Here is a 24904-nt window from a genome sequence, read left to right on the forward strand (position 1 = left end):
GCTTTAATATAATCATTAATCTTAAGCTTTAAAAGAATTTAAACAGTTCATCCCTTTGTAAGTCCACTCTGGCCACAGCATAGGGGTCAAAACAAGAATATTATTTAGCAATGCTTTACACTTATATAATATTTTATATTTAAAGAAACACTTTTCTGTGGGTTAACCTATTTCATCCTCAAGACAGCCTTATATGGGAGTCAGTGTGACTTTTAATTTATGAGGGAAAAAATAAAGCCTGAGAGATTAAAGTGTTTAAGACCAGAGTTCTATTAAGGATGCAGGGATTTAAGTAATTCTGATTCTACAGCCATTGATCTCCCGGTGTATAGAAATTATGTTCAACTTCTATGAACTTCACATTTGAAATTCCAAAAAAAATGCTATTCTTGCTAAAACTAAATAAAGAAAAGAAAAAGATAGTATCATTAACTTCCCAGTGACCAAAGAATAATGATTCTACTAAATGTATGCACTGGATCCCATTAACATATTTGTGACATTTTATAATTCTCTATCTCCAAATCTTGGGACATTTAAATAGTGGTTAATTCCTTATAGTTTGGGGCTTTAGCTTCTAAAAATATCCTTTAATTTGAGATCAAGGAAACTTTTCCTTAAACTGATTGTTTTAGGATACAGCTATTCAAATTTTAATCAAAAGTCTCAATAAAAATTGTCTTGTTTTGTGAACAACAAGTAACGAGGTCGTTCTCTCATTGTTTTCTAAGAACTGCTTCACTCTGGTTCTTAACTTTTATTTTTTACTGCTCTTCTATGAGTAGATGGGTAAATAAAAGGGAGAAGCTGCATGGCACCGTGCGTGGTCTCAGGGACTCAGACGTTTGCCCCAGAACAATGGCTGCATCAGTGCAGCCTCTGTTTTTGGCACACAGCTGGCATTCATGTCCATTTGAATCCTGCTGTAGATTACAAGCAGAGCCCCAGCTCACATGCTTCAGAATACTGACTAGGGAGCTTCTCTTGCCCCTGGGAAGATGTGGAGCCACATGGAAAAGGGATAGTATTGATACTCCCTCTTTGACTTGCTTTCCTTTTTTAAAAATTAAGTTTACTGGTACAGTTTAGATGTATACGGTGATCACATTCATCATAGGGAATTTGTTCCTGTGCATAATATATCTCAGCTTGTGTTTTTTCCCCTCCTGTCCCCCTCCCCACCCTTTAATCCCGCTTCCCCTCCTTATTTACCAAGTTTTGTTTCCATTTTCTCCTTCTGTTTCCCATGTTTTCATTTCCCTTGCTTCCTTTTCCGCCCCCCTCCCCCGTTTCAGCTCCCTGTTGCTTTGAGCAGTTCCTTCCCGTTTCGCCATATCTCTTACGCAACTTGGTTCTTATTTACACTTTCAGTTTCTAACACCAGTGAGACAATGGGGTATTTACACACACATGTCCAATTTATGTCACTTAAGAGTATGATTTCAAGGTTCATCCATTTAGAAATACATTTAAACTAACATTTATCCTTCTTTGTGGCCGAGTGGTGTTCCACTGTGTCAACACACACACACACACACACACACACACACACACACACACGATCGTTTTTATCCATTCATCAGTCAGTGGGCATTTGAGTTGTTTCCAAGAGTAAGCTATTACAAACTGTGCTGCAGTAAATATGGATGTACTGTGGTATGACGCTTTTAATTCTTTTGGGAAGATACCAAGAAGGGAAATAGCTGGGTCAAATGGAACCTCTAGTCCTCATTTTTTGAGAAATCTTCACCTCACTTGAGGAAGAATGGCAATTATCAAAAAAATCAACCAATAACAAATGTTGATGGAAACATTTCTCCACTATTGGTGGGAGTATAAACTGGTGCAACCACTGTGAATTTCTTAACTGATATGAGTACCATTTGATGAAGCAATTCGCAATGGTTTCCTCACTGTAGTGGTGTTCCTGAAAGAACTTGAAGTTCTGTACACTTGGTACTTCCACTTATGTAATGTGTGGTACCCATCAGGTCTGTGCCAACAGGTTAAACATTCAATACAACAGGTGATCCCTCTGTTTTCTCTCTGAGTGATTCTAGGTGCAGTGAGGTAAAATAGTGGGCAATCTGGCTCATCTTGGTATTTACTGCACAGAGTCCGAACTCATGTCCTAAACTACTGATGTGAAATTACTTAAAAACACTAACTGTACTTTAAAAGGCCTAAGGCATTTTAAAGTATTTTGCTATAAAATTCATAAGCCAAGTTTCCCCAAGTGCAAAAAAGGGAAATGAAATGTGTTTGGTGTTGTTTTAAAAAATACGAGGGATTGAACTCAGAATCTTGACACTGAACTACATCCCCAACTCTTTTTATGTTTTATTTTGAGGCAGTCTTTACTAAATTGCCCAGGCTGGGCTGAGCTTTTGATCACCCTTCCTCAGCTTCCTAGGAGTGGTAGGATTACCTACACACGCATACGCCAATCTCTTTTTCTCCACTACCATTCTAGATAAAATGTAGTACTCTTCTAAAAATTCATTCACACTTATAATTTGGGCAACACTTCAGTACCTGGTTCATTGCTTCCATACTCATCGCTTACGTTTATTAAGCACTTACGCTGTACCAGAAACTGTGTGGAGCATTTCAAGTGCTCTGTTGCTTAATCTGTCCCATAAACCAATATAAGGTAGGTATAAACTCACTTACATTTTACAAAAAATAAGCCAACCATGGTGGCATGCACCTGTAATCCCAGTTCTCAGAGACGCTGATGCAGAATTACAAATTCAAATCCAGCCTGTCAATTTAGCAACTTAGAGACATCCTGTCTCAAAATACAGAATTAAAAAAAAAAAAAAACACCTGGGAATATAGTTACTAAGGCCTCATTGTGAAGGCATTAGGTTCAATCCTCAGTACCAAAAAAATAAAAATAAAAATAATTAGATTTTTTTTAAGAACTAGGAATGTAGCCCAGAGGCACAAGGGCCTGCCTGGCAAGCATCAGATAGTGAGTTTGATCCCCTATACCAAAAAAAAAAAAAAAAAAAACCTTTTATTTTTTTTTAAATAAAAAGTTTAAAACTCTGTAATAGCTGGGTGTGGTAGTATACTTCTGTAATCTCAGCTTTGTCAGGTTGAGGCAAGAGGACGGCTGTAAATCCAAGGCCAACCTGGTCTATGAAATGAGTTCAAGGTCAGCCTGAACTATATAGTAAGACCCTGCAACAGAAAAGCAACAACAACAACAACAAAAAAGTTAAAAGAAAAACCTCTCAAATGTAAAGTCATGCTTCCCTGTTCTCTTCTATATGATTTAAACAAATGCTACCTTTCTTTTCAAGATGCATTTTCTAATTGCTTTTAACATCAAACTTTGTTCAGTTGCCCTATATTCTATTAAAGACTAAAAGATACAAAGAAGATACTCATCTTTTCTAATTATGAAAATATAGGAAAACAAATCCAGTGACAAACAAAAATGAAAAATAATTCCCTCCATGTTATAAACGGGGCAGACTTCTAAAGAATGTTATGAGGACTATTCTATATCTAAAGAGAAGCTTGCTTTTGTTTTTGTTTTTTTGTCTTTTTTTTTTTTTTTTTAAGACAGAGTCTCTCTCGGCAGTTCAGGCTGGCCTTGAGCTCACTTTGTAGCCAGGCCTCCTGCCTCAGCCTTCTGAGTGCTGGGATTACAGGTGTGAGCCACCACGCCTAACCTGAAGCTTGATTTTTTTTTTTTTTTTTGAAGGTGCTAAAGATAGTCCAGGGTTTCTACAATTTCATTGAAATACTTCTACAGTCTCTTTTACAAAAAAATGAGATAGCTGTTCATGAAACATTACTTTATCCTCAGAATTTAAGAATATAAACAATGTGCAAAAATAGACCCTGCTCTAAAGACCTAGCAATTTAGTGGATAAAGAAAACAAATGTTCAGCTGTACCCCGAGCAATACATATATACTCTTACCATCCTTTGTTTTGGGGGGATTTTTTTGTTATTTTTCGTTTGTACTGGGAGTTGAACTTATGATCTTGCATTTCCAGGTAGGCACTTTATGCCGCTGAGCTAAGTCCCAACTCTTTCCTTTTAGTTCTTTAGCAAGACCTATTAGTTCTCAAAACCATAGTTTCAATCTGTCTTCCTTTTCAAAGAAGCTTGATTTTTGAATTTCAGAAATAGCCTAATTTACGCTCAAAGATTAGAATGTTTTTTCTCCACTTATTGTCTGATTATTGTGATGCATTCTTTACTCTGCCTTGAAATGCTGAGCGAAGTTTCCATGTTGCTCATTTTAAGATGTGTCTTTATATTCCTGTCTTACCACAGAGTCAGCAGAAATCGGGCCTTCACTGGTGATTCATACCACAGTCCCGTTTGGAGTTACATACTTAGAACACAGCATTGAGGATGTACAGGAGTTAATCCTTCAGCAGCTGGAAAACATTTTGCCAGGTTTGCCTCAGCCAGTTGCTACTAAATGCCACAAATGGAGACATTCACAGGTAATCAAATATTCCAGTGGTATGAGCCACATTTTCTTGGTAGCCCAGCAGAATTGACTATTTCATTCTTTGCCGCACTTTAGTAAAATAAACAAAATGGGATCTTTGAAGCTTGCCTAATATGTATATGTAAGGTCTGCAGGTTTCATTGTCTCCCTATTCTCAGTAAGAGAGACATACAGTTTACACCAATGTTCTGTGCAAATTCTGCCATCAAAAGGCATACACCCTGAAATTCTGGAGTTTCCTCTGCAAGCAAAACAGTTTATATGTCCTCTGAGGGTTTTCTAAATCAGTACTGTGGTTATATGGAAACCACTATAACCTACCAAATTTTTGCAGACTGTCAAATTAAACTTTTAAGTGTACTTTGCTACCACAGTTTTCATTTTTATCAAGTTTCCACTTTGGTTTAGCTGTTGCCAGCAGAAGTCTTCATGGGAGAAAGGTGAATATCTGCATATGACAGCTAGTTGAGCTGTTTTTCAGGGTTAGATAAACCTGATGGCTCCACTAGCTCAAAACTCAAGGCTCTTTATATTAAGTAAATGTTGACTTTTTGGAAAATCTCTGTATATTACCACAGAAGCTTGTGAGTATTTGGAGAAAAGGTCTTTTGCTCTGTAAACCCAGTTGTTAAGGCATTGGGGGTGGGCAGTGAATGGGGCAAGGGTAGATGAAGAAAAGATGCTGTGTTCATGTTTTCCCTGAGATTTCTAAGTCCCTTGATTAACAGATGTGTCTTCACTATTGGTTATCTAAGCTGTAATCCCTTTAGAAAAACTGGTGTGGTGGGAAATGCAGAAGATTTTGTGTATTTTAAAGAGCTTTCCAAAATCAAGAAATGGTAAATCATTTTCTAAAACATTGTAGCAGTCTATGTGTTTATTCATATCTTCTCAAGTTAAATTATACAGTGAACCTTTGGGGAAAATATTAACTTAAACATGTCATAGTCACTTCAGGAGACTGCTTTTTCCGTTTAAAAGCCTTAAAGATCTTAATAGCTAATGTCTTCAAATGATCTTTAACTAAATTTTAGGTTAGCTTGAAAATGAAGTCAGGAAGATAATCTTGTAATTTGAAGTTAGATATATTTCACACCAAGTCACTTTGGAATTTATAAGTATTCCTTTAAAGACAGTGGTTTGTAAGATTTCTTTTTGTACTTTCTCAAAAATAATTTATTAATAAGCCAAAAATGGCTTAAAACTTATTTCTTAAAATTAGAACTATTAATAAAATATATTTGTTATAAACATAAAATGACTTATTCAGTTGTACAGTATCACAAAATTTAATTTAAAAAGATTTCTCTGAACACAATGTGCATACAAACCCTCATAATAATTTTTATTACCGTTTGAATGATGAAATTATCTCTGTTTACAACTCTCTTGAAACCTACATTGCCTACAAAGTCTAAGTGAGTAAGTTATTCAAACTTAGAAGATCTCATTTTCCATTATTCATATATTTCTCTAGTGTCTTTAACACTACAAAATATAATCTGTGACAGAGATCTTATTAATACACAGTTTCTATGCATATCACATCACCTAGGAAATAGAATAATTAATGAAAAGTCAGGAGATTTAATATAGTTCAACTAGCCAATTTCCAGCTTCTCTTTTAAAAAAGAACACTCTCTAAGCCTTTTTAAGGGTCAGTCTTAACCTTTGGAATTTAACAGACGTGTATCCACCCTTGCCACCTGAGCACACATTATAAACCTATATAGGTATAGATATGATAAGCCTATATATAATTTATATATATGCTAATTTTTAAGTTTCCCTCCTTATGACTAGAGATACAGAGCCTTGAAGGGAAAAGCCTGTCTATATTTTCTTTCTGCCTGTGTCCCACCTCATGTTCCTTTTTTCTTCGAGAAAGTAGTGAGTTGTATAGATTCCCCATCCTAGACCAGGCAGGCTTGACACATTCTCTGGGTTAATTTTATTTTTCCCCTTGTTCTCTTTTTTTGTAATCTTTATGCTACATCCTGGCACCAGATGCTGTGCAGGATGGGGAGAAAGAACAGAAAGGGAAAAAAGCGACAATTATGAGCACCTGCATAGTACCAGACCTAGGGCTGGATGAGGCAAAGATGTTGTCTCCTTTACTGTTAAAGACACCCTTACAAAGGACACTAAGGTACACTATTCAAATAGAACAGTCAAAAGCCGGAATACCAAGCAACAATAACTGTAATCCATTGCTTATGGGAATGCAAAATAGCATAGATTTTGGGAAGACAGTTTAGTAGTTTCTTAGAAATAAATACACATTTACTATATGATCCCCAATCATTCTCCTTGGTATTTATCTGAAGAGGTTGAAAATTTATTTCCATACATAAGCTGCATCAAATGTTTATAGCAGTTTTAATCATAACTGCCAAAACTTGGAAGCAACCAAAGCATCCTTTATGCTTTAGTACATGAATGAACAAACAAACTCTGGTACCATGGAATAGTATTCAACACTGAAAAGAAACGAGCTATCAAGCCATAAGAAGCTGTAGAAGAAATTTAAATGTGTATTACTAAGAAAATTAAACCATGTATGTTATTGTGGAAAACAAAACTATGAAGACAGTAAAAAGATCAGCGATTGTCAGAGTTTGGAAAGGAGAGAAGAATGACTAAATGGAGCAAAGATTTTGGGGGTAGTGAAAATGCAGTGGTGATGCATGTCATACGTGTTTATCCACATCCACAGAATGTGCAGCAGCAGAGATGGATGTCAGTGTAAACTGACCGTGGACTTGGACCATTGTACATGCCTTAGTTGTGATAAATGTCCTCCTCTAGTGGAGGTGCTGATGAGAGGTGCTATGAATGTGGGGATTCAGCAAGATACCTGGGAATCTCTTTTTCTCCGCTTTGTTACAAGCACAAAACTGCTGGCATTGTTGTTTCCTATTGTTATGTGGTGTGATTACAAAAACACAATGAACATTTATTGGTTTTTTCCTAATTAAAAATTTATTATAGTAAAAAATACATTGCCATTAATTTCCTTCAAAATACTCCCCCTCATTTCAAATACACTTAACATCACTCTCGGAGGCCACTCTCCAGAGCAGCCTTGGAAGTCCTCTTTTCTGTCTTTTTGTGGCTGCCTCCATGTTCTGAATCAATTCAAAGTGTTTGCAGAAATTTCTGTCAAAGAAAAACATTCTAGTGTATCCTCATCTACTGTACTCACCAGATCTAGCTTTCTACAGCTTCTGGCTCTTCCCCAAAGTCAAAATAACTGTGATATCACTTTGAATAACATTTTGAATCAGTTCAGGACACCTAGGAAGCTCCAACAGCACAATGACAGAAGGCGTCCTGAACTGCATCAGTAAGTGCGGAGAACGATGGGTAACTGTGTTCAAAGCAAACCACTATTTGAGAACTGATGGCAGTGTGTCTTTCACTATAATAATTTTTTAATTTAAATATCCACTGCATGTTTGACCCCACCTCATATACTGAAATACCTAACGCTAGATAAGTGGTTAAGAAAAGTTACTTATGAGCTCACTGTTTGGAAAGCTTAAAGTCTGAAACACATGGCACTCGCCCCATTACCTTTGTCCCCTTGTGGTGGCGGTGATAAGAGCACATTGGAGAGGGAAGAGTCCCAAGGCCAGGCAGGACTACAGTGGAGTCAGACTTTTTTATAACAGTTTATCTCAAAAGAATTCCACAGAAACACCTCTTCCCTCCAAGGGCAGATTGCCAACAACCCAGCCACCTCCCGGGGAGCTCCACCTCTCAGAAATTCTGCTGCTTCCCACAGCTCCACACCGGGAGCCAGTCTCTCAGTGCATGGATCCCTAGGCCACGCACACAAACTGAGCCCTGCTCTTTTATAAAGTCATTTTTAAAATGAATAAATAAATTCAAATATTAAATTGTCTCCCGGAAAATGCCAAATAAAGTTTTTAAAATATATTGTAACTAAAAGTAACTTAACAAGTTCCGTAGTCTTAACCCACTATTGTGATAGAAAAAACAAAAGTTCAAAGAAGTAACCTCCATAAGCTCCCGTGAGTTATAATGACGTCATTCTACCTGCCTCTCAGTCTCTCTCTCCTCATCCACTCACCCTCTGTTTCTTATTGTTACTATAAAAAAAGTCACCAGGTACTTTGCAGTGTAAAACAACACAAAATGGATCTCACTGCAGTGAGAAGGCATCATCACAACTGCCTTTCTTTCTGGAGACTCTAGAAGACAATCCATTCTCTAGCCTCTTCCATCTTGTAGAAGCTGTAGTCATTCCTTGGCTTGTGACCCATTCCATCTTCAAACCCAGCGACACTGCACACGTTTTTCTCAGACTGTACCACTCTGCCCTTTTCCTCTGTCTCACTTTGCCTTTAAGGACACTTGTAAGAAAGTTGGTCCCATCTGCGTAATCCAGGGTAATCTGAGGTTCAGATGATTAGTAATCTTAATTCCATCTGCAGCCTTCATTTTTGCTTTCCATGAAACAGAAAGCATCCATAGGTTCCAAAAATTAGAATGTGGACATGTTTGGTGGGGGTGATGCCTTCTGTAAATCCCTTCGTAGATCCTTTTATGAGGCACTGTCTTCTACCTCTCTAAAAAAAATCTTTGGAGACAGCATTGATGCAGAAAGGCTGCAGCCACTATCAAGGAGACCTTGCCATCTGAGAGAAATGGAAGACTATTTTTTTTAATAGGGACAGTTTCTTGTTTCCCTGGTGTTGCTCTTCCATGTCTAGAACTTAATGTTACATGTCTACAATAGCAGCAGGAAATTTTTTTAAAAGTTTTGTTTTGCAGTAAACATTTAATGAATGTCTACAATATGCCTGGTGCTCATGAAACCCCAGAGACTCATATTTGCTGATGACCATCTTCTAAGACTCTAAATTGAATTTTTTCTTGAGTAAAATGGTGTGTTCTTGTGGGTGATGCTCTCAAATGAGGAATAAGGTAGATAAAGAAATAATGTTTCATTGAACAACTTGGGAGCTGATTATGGGCCTCCCACTTTGGATCTCAATGAAATACTTGTATAGGTGATTCAACAAAATTAGCACAACAATGGCAGATTTGTTATGGTTCTCAGTTCTTCCTTTGTGCAGCTATTTGACCTCAGTAATTTAAATGTTTATCCTATTATAATTTAATGCTTCATCTGGGATAGATTACATTAAGCTTTGTGTAACAAGCAGGATGTACTAACACTTTCAAGACAAAAATAACTACTGAAAATGTCTTTCCATATAAGTTGACGGGGGCCCTTTAGTTTGGTAACCCTAGTGTTCTCACCACCATTATTTTTGTGCCTTCTTTTGTTTCATCATCTGTCATGATACGTTTTCCAAGTGCAGTAAATGTCTGATATGTTTGCAGATGTAACTAATTTCCCCGTCTTTCTTCAGTTCCAGAAAACATTAGCAGCTCTTTTCCCCACTTCATTTCGCAAACTTATGAGTAACTTTATTTTTAAAAGTTAACCAAATGTATTTTCAAATAGCAAGGAGATGAGAGCAATATTAGGGGTGGGGACTATGATAAATTGGCGTATTGGTATTGTTAGCAAAATAGATGGGTTTGGGCTAGTCTGTTAAGTTTCGGGGATAGAATTAGAAATCAGTTGTCTTGTAGAGTTCATTTATTGTTATTTTCTAAGTCTTTTGCACTAAGACGGCTTTCTCTTTCCCTTTTCATTTTTAATATATATATATTCTTTTCATAAAAAATACATGTCTACATAAGTACAAAAATGCATATAGTTATGAAGCTTTATCAGCAACCTATAGTTCTTTCTTGAATCCAGTGTTAAGAACACATACTGTAAATATTACACTACTTTAACCTGAGTATCCAAGAGACTTTTATAGCCCAATCCTGGAGTATTATTGCAATCAAACAAAATCCAATAAATTTAAAGGAATTTAAAGTGATTCTAATATTCACTAGTGTCTCCCATAGAATTTTACAGAATCTACAGAATTCTTCATCCTCAGCAGTTCTTTTAGAAATCTCTTCATTCCTGCCAAGCATTTACTCCTGGAAAGTGCCTCAGATTTTCTCTTTGCACCTTTAATCCTTTAATTCTTAATTTTCCAGAGAAGCATTTCTCAACATTTGCTTCACTGTCAGTGTCCCTCCCTCCCTCCACCCCCATTCTTTCTCTGTCCCCTTTTCATCACACCCCCGTCTCCTCCATCCCTCTTTTTCTCTTCTTGTCTCTTTTCACTTTATCATTCCATTCACATAGCAAAGGCAATTCTAAGCAGCAAAGACAAAGCAGGAGGCATCACAATCCCTGACTTGAAGTTATACTACAAAGCAACAGTAGTAAAATCAACATGGTATTGGAATCAAAACAGAGCCGAAGATCAGTGGAATAGATTAGAAGATACAACCACAACTACGAACACACTCAACCACCTTATCTTTGATAAAGGAGCCAAGCAGGTTCACTGGAAGAACGACAGTCTCTTTAATAAATGGTGCTGGAAAAACTGGCTCTCCATTTGTCGAAAACTAAAGCTAGACCCATGTCTATCACCATGTACTAAATTAAAATCTAAATGGGTCAAAGATCTGAATATTAAAACAGAAACACTAAATCTATTGGAAGACAAATTAGGTAGAAACCTTGGAGACATAGGAGTAGGTAAAGAATTCATGAACAGGACTCAAACCGCATGGGAAATACTTCCCAGAATCAATAACTGGGACCACTTCTTATTAAAAAGTTTCTGCATGTCAAAAGAAATCTCCAGCATAGTGAAAAGAAAACCCACAAACTGGGAAAAGATTTTAGTGAACTCTCTCTCAGACAAGGGCCTCTTGTCTAAAACATATAAAGAATTAAAGAAACTCAGACCTCCAAAATTCAAAGATCCAATCCAAAAATGGGCATCTGAGATGAATACGCAATTCTCAGATGAAGAAATGCAAATGGCAAATAAATACATGAAAAAATGCTCATCATCATCATTGGTCATTAGAGAAATGCAAATTAAAACCACACTGAGATACCATCTCACTCCTGAAAGAATGGCCAGGATCAAGAAAACCGACAACAAATGCTGGAGAGGCTGTGGGGAAAAAGGAACTCTCCTGCACTGCTGGTGGGAGTGTAGACTGGTACAGCCTTTGTGGAGATCTGTCTGGAGATTTCTCAAAAAGTTGGGACTGGAAATCCCATTTATTCCAGCTATTCCACTTCTAGGCATATTCCCAGAAGAACTGAAAGCATCATACCACAGTGATATATGTGCACCTATGTTTATAGCAGCACAATTTGTCATCGCCAGATCTTGGAAACAACCCAAGTGTCCATCAACTGAGGAATGGATAAAAAAGTTGTGGTATTTCTATACAATGGAGTATTATTCAGCTATAAAGAAGGATCACATTGAGATATTTATCAATAAATGGGCGCAGCTTGAGACCATACTCATAAGTGAAATAAATCAATCTCGCATGTGTGAATACCGAATAGTTTCCCTAATGTAAGTAATGATTCAAATATATAAAAATATGTGGTAATCATGATTCCCCATTAGGTGGCCTTGGAGCCTTATAAAGTTTTCACTCATTAATTAGAAAAGCTTTATTCTGGGCTTCTTGATTTGAAAATATTTGAAGCTAGAGTATATGAAGTTTTATCCAAATATTTCAAGGAAAAAGACACTATGGTAACTACTATTAAGTCAGGTTATATGGTGGTGAAGTACTAGGCTGTTGAAACAGTCATGCTGGGACCTCTATTGTTATATTGTTATGTCCTGTTTTATCTCAATCTCCCCCTTATTGTTTTAAAAAAATTATTTAGTCATTTCTTATGTTTGTCTTAATTAAAGAAAAAATTCAAAAAATTAGGATATATAAATAGTAACTCTTTTTGATTTCCAATTAACTTGTTTTGAAGTCCTGTAGTACTCCCACAATCTTGTTTTGACTGATTAGACTCTGTTCCATTCTATATGGTAGTATCAAGTTTGAAGACATAGGCAACTACTTTGAAGACAATAAGATTCACTAAGATACCCATTCTGGTTTGACTATTGTCTTCTTTGGAAGTCCTGTAATGTTTACAATGCCTAAGTTTTATTGGTCTTGTTCTCTACTGTTTTGTCCAACTTTATAATATCTAATGAGATAGACAATTCTTTTTAAGGAAACAAGGGACAACGTTGATAACCATTGTTGATAAACTTGTACTCTGTTCTACACCATGTGCTATGTCTATCCTTGATATTGACTGACAGCTTTGTTTTGCCATATTTGACTGTATTCCTCCCCCCCCCCCAAAAAAAGTAATAAGCACTAAGGAGTAATGAAATCCAAAGTGTGTGAATTTTGTTGTAAAAAAGAGAGGGAAAAAAAAAAAAGAAAAAGAGCTCTAACGGATATAACAGCAAGTGTGTTTAGGGGTGTTAAATAACTGACTGTATCAATGTTTTTGGATCATTGAACACAGCTGTTTGCAGTCTACCTGTTTGAATGTCCACCTTGTATTCTTTGATACTGTGATTTGAGGAACTATTTTCAAGATGATAATATGTAATATACTAACAGGTGATTTCTTACTGTTATGTTTTTGTTTGTTTGTTTGTTTTGTTTTGTTTGTTTTGTTTTGTTTTGTTTTTGTAGTTCTGTATTACGTGTACCCTTACACCGCTTTGGTTTGTTTTGTGTTTTTCTCTTTTTCCTCTTAAATTAAAAAAAAAAAAAAAGTCTATTTGACCTATTAGAGTATATATCAGCATTATTTTATAAAACTAACTGAAAAAGCTTAGTTGAAAAGCATTACTTATATTAATATTAGTCAATAATGTATATTCATAATTTCTTTAGGTGCTGTTATGTACCAGGTTCTGGAAGACTATAAGAGTACCTCCGATCTTTTGAGTAATTTTCCATATAGTCATTCAGCAAAGGTGACAGATTATCATGGCAAAGTGCCATATGAAAGGTATTGGATGAGCATAGTTCAGACTTGAGGCCAGGGAGCAGTTCGAAATAGTTCTAAAAGTAAGATGTTATTTAAATACTGCAAGATGAGGAGGTCAGACAGGCAAAGGCAATGATATTGGAGCAATGTTCTGACAACATGTACACTTCTCAGAGGCAAAAGGAAGCACGGGTGCACTTGAGGAATAGCCAGCAGTTCAGTTTGGCAGAAACATGGGGTACAACAGAAGCACAGGATGATGAGACTGGAGAGATAAACTTATTTGAGTGCTTTTGGTTTGTCATGCTAAGCTACATACAGCTCAGTGATGGCATTTTCAGTGTCTGGCTAGGACATTGCTATTACACAGTTACAAGTGTCTGAAGTAGATGCTGTATTTCAAATTCTCAAAAACCCTTCATGCTTCTGTCTTTGCTATCATCTGCTGTAATACTTCTGTGTACCATAATAGACCATATTAGACAGTATACCTCTCCATCTCTCAAAAATGCTATTCATTAATTCCTTACTCTGTGTAAGTCACTGAGTTCTGTATATAATGCACTTCCTCCTTCTACTACTCTGTGGGGCTTACAGTTCTTCATTGCACAGACAACAGAGTTGAGAATTAGAGACCTCAAGTACTTTGTATGAGTCAGGTGCTAAGACAGAGCATAACTGGAAACAGCCCTGTTGAGAAATGAGTGCTTTTAAATACCTTGGTTCACTGCTTTTAATTTATTGAGTTCTGGCTTTCCTCTGGTTATAACACATTTTTATAGCATCTTTCTTTCCTGCTGTCAGCTAGAAATAATCATGGTTAACATTTATATTCTGATTTTAGAAAGTACTTTTATACTTGTTTTCATTTTGTCTTCAGAAAGTTCTAGAAAGACCAGGATGCAAATACTACCTTTGCTTCAAATGATGAAACTGAGGTTCCTACTGAATGGTTTGCCTAAAGTGATGCAACTAATAAGTGGAAATCAGATCATGTCACTTTCGGTTCAAAGGTCATGACTGAAAGTCAACTAAAAGTGTATCATATTCCTAAACATAAAACTTTAAACCGTAACACTTCTAGATGAAAACAGGAGAAAATCTTTGTGATACTGAGCTTGATAAACGTTTCTTACACCACAAAAAACAGAAACCACAAAAGAAGAAACTGATAAATTACATTTGATAAATTTAAAAACAATATCTTTGAAAGGTACCCTTGGAGAAATAAAAAGCCATGGATGTGGAGAAAGTGTTTGCAAAGCATATATCTGATTTTTTAAAAAAGAACATTATCCTCAATATACAATTAACTCTCAGAACCATATAAAATAGCTCAATTGCTTAAAAATGGGCAAAAGATATGAAAAGAGCTCTCAACTAAAGAAATTCTAATTTAACTATAGGAGTGGGAGGTAGCTGGGCTATAGCTCAGTGACATAGTGCTTGCCTGGCAAGCACAAGGTCCTGAGTTCAATTCCCTGTACCAAAAAAAGCAAACAGAAGAACCATGGGGTTATAGGAATTACATGCTGAGTGTAGGCCGGAGATGTAGCTCAGTGACACAAGCACCTGCCTGGCAAGCACAAAATCCTGAGTTCAGTTTCTGGAAACAAAAAAACCCAATTCTATGCTGAGTACAATACATTTTTCAAAGAAATAAAGTCCTAAATGGATGAAAAGATATCATTTATTGCAACGCTTAGTATTTTTAAGGTGACAGTGTTAGCCAAATAGATTCATTGCTATCTCTGTCAGAATTCTATTGACCCATGCCAGAATGAAAATTCTGATTCTAGGCCAGGGATTTAGCTCAGCAGCATAAGCACCTGACTGGCAAGCACGAGGTCGCAAGTTCTATCCCTGATACAAAAAAAAAAAAAAAGAAAGAAAATTCTGATTCTAAAATTCATATAAAATTTCAACAACTCCACAAAAACAATCTTGAAAAAGAAGACCCAAGTCAGAAAATTCACATTTTCCAATTTCAAAATTACTATGAAGCTATAGCAGTCACAATATGGAACTGATATAAGGATAAAATAGATCAGTGGAAAAGAACAGAGTTCACATATAAACCCATACTGTGACAAGCTGACTTTTAACAATGTTCCTAAGTATATTCAGTAGGGAAGTATTAGTCTTTTTAACATACGATACTAGTACAGATATCCACATAAAAAAGAATGAAGCTGAACCCTACCCTCACATTGCGTATAAAATTTAACCAAGATAGGACAAAAACCTAAATATACAAAAAGCCAACAGAATAAAATTTCTAGGAGAAAACATAGAGGTAAATCTTCACAGCTTTGCATTTAATAATAGTTTTTTAGCTATGATGCTAATAATATCAGCAATGAAAGAAAAGGTAATTGAGATCGCTTCTAAGTCAAAGCTTTTGTGTATCAAAGAATTATGAAGAAACTAAAAAGACAATTCACCAGGTGAAAGATACATGGATTACTTCTCTAATAAGAATATCCAGAACATACATAGAGTGCAAAAAATCCCAGTTAAGAAACAAAGAAGTCCTTCCTAGAATTTGGGAGGCTGAGGCTGGAGGATCGTTTGCAAGCTCAAGATCAGCCTGGGCTACAAAGAGAGCCCAAGACAAGCCTGAACCACATAGCAAGATCTTGTCTCAAGAAGAAAAAAAAGAAAAGAAAGAAACAAAAATGTACTTAACAAAGGACTTGAATAAACATTTTGCCAAGGAAGAAATACAAATGGACATAGGAAAACATGTCCAACATCATTATTTATTAAGGAAATGCAAATCAAAACCATCCTGAGATTATACCCACTGAGGATGCTATAATTTTTTAAAATGCAAAATAACAAGTATTTGAGTACATGAGAAGTGAATGCTTATGCTTTGCTAATAAGAATATAAAATGATTCATCCACTATGGAAAAGAGTTTGGTCGTTCCCAGGTAAATTAAACATAGAATTACCATATGACCCAGCAATTCCTCTTCTAAGTATACCCTCAAAAAAAAATTAAAAACATGCATTCAGATATTCCTAGCAGCACTATTCAAAATAACCAAAAGCTGTTAACAACCCAATGTCAAGCAACTGATGAATGAATTAACAAAATGAAGTATGTACATAACAATAGAATATGATTTATCCATAAAAAGTAGTGAGATACTTATATATGAATGAACTTTGTAAATATTGTGCTGTATGAAAGAAGCCTGTCATGTAGGCCATAACATAAATTATTTCATTTATATGAAATATCCAATATAGGCAAATCCAAAAGCAGAAAACAACTTAGTGTTTGTCAGTGGCTATGACTAGCGGCAAATCATGTTATAACTAATTAACTGCACACATACAAAAAAAGAGGCATGGATGGCAGATAAATGCACAAAAACACACAAAAAGAGGTGAACATCATTGGTCACTAGAGAAACAAAATTAAAAACTATTGTTACTACAATGGCACAGCTATAAAAATGGCTCAAATCAAAAATTGTGAAGATGCCAATTCCTGGGAAATATGTGAAGTAACTTTTCACTGGTATGGATAAAAATAGCATAGCCACTTTGAGAAATAGTTCACCACTTCCTTACAAAGCTAAGTGTACATTTACCACGTAAGCCCAATCTTAGGAATGAAGACGTAACATCCACACAAAAATCTACGTGCAAGTGAGTAAAGCAGCTTTATTCATAATTGCCCCAAACTAGGAATAAGTCAAATATTTACAACCTGATGAATAAGTTTGAAAATTATTTTACATCCTTAAGTAAAAATTTACACTATAATAGACAGCAGCAAAGTAATAATATTTGCAATAACGTGAGTGAATAAGTAGAGGAAGCCAGACTCAAAATCTGTATATATGACTTTCTGGATAGGACAAACTCTTAAGGACAAAATTGGATTGGTGGTCGTCAGATGCCAAGGTTCTGAAAGGGAATTAACAACAAAAGAGCAAAAGGGAATTTAGGGGCATAATGAAAATGTCCTTTTTATTTTATGTAGTTGTAATTATATGACTGTGTCCACTCAAAACTTACAGAACAATCTACAAAAAAGGATGAATTTTAGTGTATATAAACCATACCTCAATTAAGCTGGCTCAAAAGCCACCTGTGCTTTTTATCTTCCATTATTATCTCCCTGAGAGGTAGAGTTTACCCTTCCATTTTCAGGTTAAAAATAGAAGGAAGATTGTTTCTAGACCTGAAGATCAAAATAACTGTATTTTTTTTTGCCATAATCTCACAGTCCAGGCATAAAGCTGTGGGATCCCTTCAACATACAGAACAAACACACCAAGGTACAATATGTGCATATGTGGAATAGCCATAGTGACACGTATTAAGAGATGTAATTAACATACACTAATGATTATAATTTTATTAAAGTAGCCTGAGGAGAGAATGCAGAAGGGCTGATTCAATGGGAAATTATGCAGCTATGAATTTAAATGAGAGAAGAGATAATGACACTCAGAGGAGGGGGAAAAATGATTTTTTCACTTTATTTCTAAACTTACCATCAAAAGCACTTTTGGCCTTGTGCATCCTAGAATCACAAGCAGTTGAATCTTTTGGGAGGTAGTGGCAGAAAATTTATATTTAGATGAAAACTAAAGAATTCCAACTCTGCTAAATCATCTTATAGAAAGGAATACCTTTCATATTGCTCAGCAATGCCTAAGAACAACAAAAAAATTGGAAGAATTATGAATGAATGTACTAAAACTTGCTGAAAGGCAGAACAATTTTCCATTAAAATAAAAACTCTAGAGGGAAATATAATATGACTATTTTGTCTGTTATTACTGCAACAGTACTAAAAAAAATCATATCTCATTCTTTACTGTACGCTTGTTCTGAGCAAGTGCTCTTCAAAGTAGGTTGCTCCAGTATTTTCAAGACTTTAAAAGATAGAATAGATCTAAACGGATTCACTATAGACCTCAGCAATTAAATATACAATTTCAGCAAAGTATGTCCTTTGCAGTTTAAGCTCACTAAAGCTGCTACATGGATCATATAATTGATTTGTGGCACGTTCTGCCTGCTTCTACTCAGTGGTTTATTAAAATAGAATAGACAAATACCAATAAAGTGAAAAGCTCCACTGAGAATTGATTAAACCACATCACTTTCTTCAGACCTAGGATATTGCAACCAATGATAATTTTATAGCAACTCTCCGTAGTACTAGACAGAACTCTATAGCTCGTAGTCCATAATACAGACATGACTTTCCCTAAAGCACAACAAAAGAAATGGGTTTATGAAATCACCATTTTATATAATAGAACACTGGAGAGATGAGTAAAACAGAGGAAAGATGAGATGATGAACACAACACATAAGAATCCATTAAAAAGTGTCATCTTTGCAGCAGTGTACCCATGTGTTGCTAAAGCTCCTTATGAATGTGCAGTACTATAACATAAGATGGTATAAGGCTGAGAGCCTCAAAACTTAGTGACCAAACAGGAATAATATTCAAAGAAATATGCCTACAAATAGATTAAATGATATAATCAGCACCCTGAATGATCATTATTAACTCAATTTTGAGTATCATGTATATTAAATAATATGCAGTATAGGATTAAAATAATCTTTTATCATTACTTTTCTTAATAATGTAGTAAATATACTCTATGCTTATATAGTTTCTATTGTGTTATTAAAATTTGAGCATAAAGATAAATTTTAAGACAGAATTTTAAAACTATATAGATACAAGTTAGCTAAATCACCCAGAAAGAGTAGTTTCTTTAATCTCTGACACATAGCTTTTAAGAGCATATCCACAATCACCCTGGAAAAAATATTTAAAGGATTACTTAAACTTTATGTCTGAATTTTCTATGCAATTTAGCCATGACCTATGGCAATAGTGAACTATGGATTTTGTTATGTTCTGCGTCTTTTGAAATTAAGGTAATCATGTATATATCCCATCAGATATACAGGTACTTTATATACAGCACTGTACCGGTCAGTTTTTCACTACTGTTAATAAAAGTTTCAGATAATCATCTTATAAAGGTAAAGATTCATTTTCAGTCACAGTTTTCAAAGATTTCAGTCTATAGCCACTAAACCCTGTTGGTTGTGAGCCTGTAGCATGGAGGCACATCATAGCACACAGCATATTATAGTTCAGAGCTGCTTACTTCATAGCAGCTGGGAAGCAAAGAGAAAGAGTAGCCCAGGATTCCAATGTCCTGTTCAACGGTGTTCAACCTAATGTCCTCCACTAGGTTCCTCATCTTAAAGGGACTCCAGAGCTCCAGAGACTGGTGACCAAGCCTTTAACAGATGAGCCTATAAGGTTGTCATATTCAAACCATGTGTGCACACACTCTCCTAGTTATATTTTAGTTTTCAAGTTATTCTAGACAGTGACATTTGATGACATCAGAATAGGTAGGAAACAATCTTTATTTCTTATTTGAAACTGAGGCTGATTCAGATATTATAGTGTCTTTGCCTGATGTCTACAAAAGGTGAGCCAGAGGCAGGATAGTCCACTCTACACGGTGATGCTGTAGGTGTTAGAGAAAGGCTGATGAGTACTAATATAGTCATTGTGCCATGCACTGCAGTTGCTCACAAACTGGGTTAGAATTATGAAGTATTAAGGGTGATGGAACAGAAGTTTAATTAGCATAATTAATGTGAACAGAAAAAGCAAAAATTAGACACCAAGAAACAAAAAATTATTTTAATAGAGAAAAAAATCTATCATGTGTAGAGACAATATTAACCCTAAAGATTTTAAACTTTAAGAGTTTAAATTCATTTTTGTTGGTCTGCATACATCCGTACAATGAATAAACATTTACTCAACACTAGCTTGGTGCAATAGACTAGTAAATACCAGAAATACAAAGATGAATAGAAGATAGCCCTCATGCCTGCTATTTCTGAGGACTCAAAAGATTTTTAAGCATGAAATGTTTCTTACAAAATTTTATTCTAATGAATTGAGGATAGAAGAACCAGCATCATTTTATTGAATTTTCAGCAAACCCCAGAGGGATTTTTTTTTCAATAGAGAAAAAGCATAAACACATTCTAGTTCAGATTTGGCCAGTAGAAAACAAAAATATGTACCCAACTTTCATGTACCAGATCTTCCTTTTTTTGTGTCATGGAAATTTACTTAATGATTGTTAGTATTGTTCACTGTTGACACATGCTGAGGTCCCATCTTTCTCAGAGTCCTTGAAATATTTTACCATCTAAAAATATGTAAGCAAACATTTTCATTGACATCAGACTATGCTCTGATCTCTGTTTCATTCATTTATACTTTTCCCTGTTTTTTGTAGATATGATAAATGCTATAATGAATGCCCTGGAAGTACAGTAAGAATGTGGACATATAGAGAGAAAATCAGTATGAAGCACCTTTCCCCTCTAAGTTACATTCAATTTGAAAGTAGGTGTTTATTTCACATTTATTTAATTTTCCTCCAAACCTTTTATGGTTGCTACCTGAATACTTAGTCACAGGTGAACAAATGAATAATGTGTTAAGGGTCTAGTTCCATTTAGATCAGTATTTGTATACAACAGGTTGTACAGGTTTATAGGAAATAAGTTTTATACAAGATTTCACTTCACTTCAAGAAATGACTCATCCACTCACCAAGGACACACTCAATCTATTCGGTAATACCTAAGTCTCCCCACTTTGTCTGGAAAACAAGATAACAGAGGCTGTGCTCTGAGACCCATTAAGTTTCACCCCAGAGCAATGTATTCATGTGTTTTTGTTTGGTGGACCAGTAAGAGCACCTAAATATTTTGGGAAGTGATACAATATTGTCATGTTTTATCCGTGGGTTAGTCAGTTTTCTGTTACCATAACAAAATAGCTGAGATAATGAACTTGGAAAAAAGAAAGTCTTTGCTCAGGTTTAGAGATTCCAGTGCACAACTTAGTAGTCTGCTTGACTTTGGACCTGTAGTGGGACTGCATATCGTGGGAGAGAACATGGCAGAGCAAGCAGCTCATCTATGGTTAGCAGCAAAGAGAAAAAAGAAGCAGCCAGGGTCCCATAGTTCCCTTTGGGGACATGACATAATCAATATAGGATCTCCTGCTAGATCCTCCTGGTGATTCTACCACCCCCTGATTGTGCCACTGTGGAGACCAAGACATTAACACATGGTCTTTGGGAGGCATTCAAGAGCCAAACTATAGCAGTTCTGCAATTAAAAATTTAGAAAGCAAGTTGAGCATAGTGGCACAAGGCTATATTCCCAGAACTCAGGAGGCTGAGGCAGGAGGATTGTGAATTCAAGGTCAGCTTTGGCTACTTAGCAAGACTCTGTCTCAAAAAGCCAGAAATTATAAAGCAAAAGCCCAGCAACAAAATTTAAAATAAAGATAATCAAAAACTGGTAAAGATATAACTTTATAATGGATTCATAAATATATAAATATAATGCATTTAGCTCTGTGGAAAACTTTATACTTTTTTCTCATCTTGCTATAAATTGCCTTTTAGGATCCAGTACTTTTGTGCTTTGCGTAAGGCCTACAAAAGAATGATTTAACCAAATATTTAATTTCTGCTATTTATGTACCACGGCATGGTTTTAGGTTTATCCTGGCAGCAGAACAGAGGAAGATAAGGGAGTGAGAAAAATATATGAATCAGCTCCATACCATCTCAGACTTGGTATCTATTCAGTACTGCCCTGGTACCCAATACCTCACACACACGATGGAGAGAACAAATGCCAAGGCAAGAAGATTACTCACGATTACTCCCATGTAATTAGGAGACGTGTGCAACTGGGAGACCATTTAAATGAAGGAGTCACTGCCAGATTCTAGAATGGTGGAAGATTTTTTAAAAATTGAAAAGACATAGTATTAATATCAAAATCACCATGAAGACTTAAACATCCCCATCTCCTGTCAAAACTCATACATCCCCAAGACCTTATCCACAGGAATGGAATGGAATGTAAGAATTAATTAAAATTATCTATAATCTTTTACAAAGGCTGGGTTATTTTTAAAAATTTATTTAATGTGAATTATTCTGTATAGTACCTCTTATTTATAGGAGGTACATTTCAGGATTCTCACTGGATACCTAAAACTTCAGGTAATACTAAGCTTTCTCTCTATGTAGATTTTCCTATACGTGCCATAATAGTGTTTGTCTTATATATTTGTCGTATATATTAGACGCAGAGGTTAACAAAGAAATAATATGGAACAACCATAACAGTACTGTAATAAAAGTTACATGAATAGCTGCCATGGGTCAGGTAATACACACAGTGTGGTTCCACTGCACACAGGGATGATTCATATCCTGGGAAGACCAAATGGGATAGCACAAGAGTGACAGCAGAGCATTTCATCGTGCTCCGCAGAGCAGTGTGCTGTTTAAAATTTAGAAATTATTTCTTTCTGGAATATTCCATATAATATCTCTTAGATCACAATTGACCATGGGTAATTGAACTGTGAGACACAAAACTACCCATAAAGAGATATTGACAGGGTTCAGTACTATCCACAGTCTCATGCATCCACTGGGAGTCTTGGAATGTATCCCCTGCAGACAAGGACTACAGCATACAGTTAAGAAAAAAGGAGATCAATATCTGGGGAATCCTGTTGGCTTCATACATATGCTTATGTTTGGAAATTTTTCCCAAGCGAAAATAACCCTTACCTAATTTGAAGATAAACCTAAAATTCTGCAGAAGTTACCTTCCCTTGGTTCAAATAATAGCTGTTTCAGGAGTGCAAGGAACTGTGAGGTTTTCCCCATGATAAACTCTTCCACAAAGGTGCAGATGGAGCTGATGAAACCTTGGGCACTGCCCCATATCTAAATAACAGATCGATGATCTTAAAAAAAAAAAAGCCTGCATCCTCTATCTTATTTTTAATTCACATCAAAATGATCTGTTTTTGAAATATCTGCTCTCTCAGGACTTACAACTTGAAGGAATAGCATGAAGCCCAGTGTGCAGGCTGCAAAGAATGGATCACTGCAGCTGAATGCAGAGGCTGGAAGAATATAACTGTACTAGTCACTTGATGGTGGTATTTATATTTTGTTCATGCTTCATTCAGAGCTCCACACATTTTGAGTCATCTTCTCCAGTTCTATTTTTCCCTCAAGTCCTGAATTTTTGTTTGCAATTTTGTAGAGTTACAGCTAGAGGCAAAACACCTATACTTTACTTTCAGAAGACAGTCAAACCCCTAATGCAATCCATGGATGGGCAATAATCTGGAGGGGAATTTAGAAAGAGCAGAGTTTCCTTGTTAGAAGGAATTGTAATTGGTCTCCCAGCATTATCTCAAGGAAATGACTCTGATGTGATCCTATTTCTTAGCATTAAAAAATATCTCCTGTTTGGAGAAAGGCAATGCATCAGACTCTTCTGACTTAATAGGTAAAGAGATGAAGAGAAAATAGTAAAGGGTGTGTAATTCCTTTACTTCTGATTTCATGTTTGCTCTGCAGTCTTGTAATTCAAAGCTAGTATATAGAATCCCTCTTGAATGCCAGCTTCAATTGACTGGTGATGGTTACCTGAAGCACCGAAGCGAGAATGATGCTAAAGCCAGAAAGGATGCTAAAGCCACATCTGAGCTCCATGGAAAAGAATGTCACAATTGATCACTGATGTCCCTCAGGAGTTGCTGCACATGTGACACCCCAATAATCTAAGATACAACTGGGGAAATCGGTCCATCATGATGAATGGTCCAGAAAGACAACCAGACTTGGTTCAGAATCGGTACATTCAGCTTTGTAAATGGATGCATCGATTCTCTGATTACTAGTCTATCATTGCCAGTCTCACACAAGGCTACTCATTTGGGTGAACTAAGAAAATAAAGGGTTTAAACTAGCAATGCTAAAGACATGAGAAGCATGGATGCTGAGGTGCTATGTGCCTAAAAGCCCTGTTTAAGGGGTCTTCTCACCTGTTCATTATTGTTTTACTTATTAGGCATTTACTTTTAGGTATCACTATACCTCTCTCCTTACCCTATTTAGCACATGTCATATTTCATCAGTTGTAAGAAGCCATCATGTTGATATTTCCAGTAGACAGTTAGGATGTAGTCTTTATATCTGTGAATTTTGTGATTTTCTGCTGCTTAATATTTAAATTATCAAGTTATTTAAGGATCATTTAAGAAAGAAACGTGGCCAGATTGCTGCCTGAAAGCCCTTCTTTCCTAATGAAGAGAAAAATGTATAACCTGAACTCGTGGAAGAGATGTCATGGCTCAGAAGAGAGTACTCAAAGGATCCCTTTTGTTAAAAAAAGAAAGTTACATTACCGGTGCTGTAGATGACACTGAAGACAGATGGAATGGGGACAAGTGTGGACATCAGACATTAACAGCTCTGAGTTAAAGAAGCTAAACAGTGGTGCAGGAAGTCAGATTCTAAATAGGAAGACATTTTTGGAAATGCTTCAAATACATTTC

At 35.9% G+C, this 24904-nt stretch overlaps 1 protein-coding gene across 5 annotated transcripts in view; it reads left to right on the plus strand.

The window, feature by feature from the left end:
- Positions 1 to 24904, plus strand: part of Rnls (renalase, FAD dependent amine oxidase) — a 290624-nt gene that overhangs the window by 260036 nt on the left and 5684 nt on the right. For all 5 annotated transcript variants that reach the window (XR_010044289.1, XM_063239497.1, XM_003473598.5 and 2 more), the window contains exon 6: positions 4300 to 4475. Coding sequence is in view for 4 of the 5 variants with exons in the window: in XM_063239497.1 (XP_063095567.1) it covers positions 4300 to 4475 (176 nt within the window). In the remaining variant the exon portion in view is untranslated. The remainder of the gene's footprint in view (positions 1 to 4299; positions 4476 to 24904) is intronic.

This window comes from Cavia porcellus, unplaced genomic scaffold (genome assembly GCF_034190915.1).
Source record: "Cavia porcellus strain 051 isolate PalLab524CR breed Dunkin Hartley unplaced genomic scaffold, mCavPor4.1 scaffold_28, whole genome shotgun sequence".
Taxonomy (NCBI): domain Eukaryota; kingdom Metazoa; phylum Chordata; class Mammalia; order Rodentia; family Caviidae; genus Cavia; species Cavia porcellus.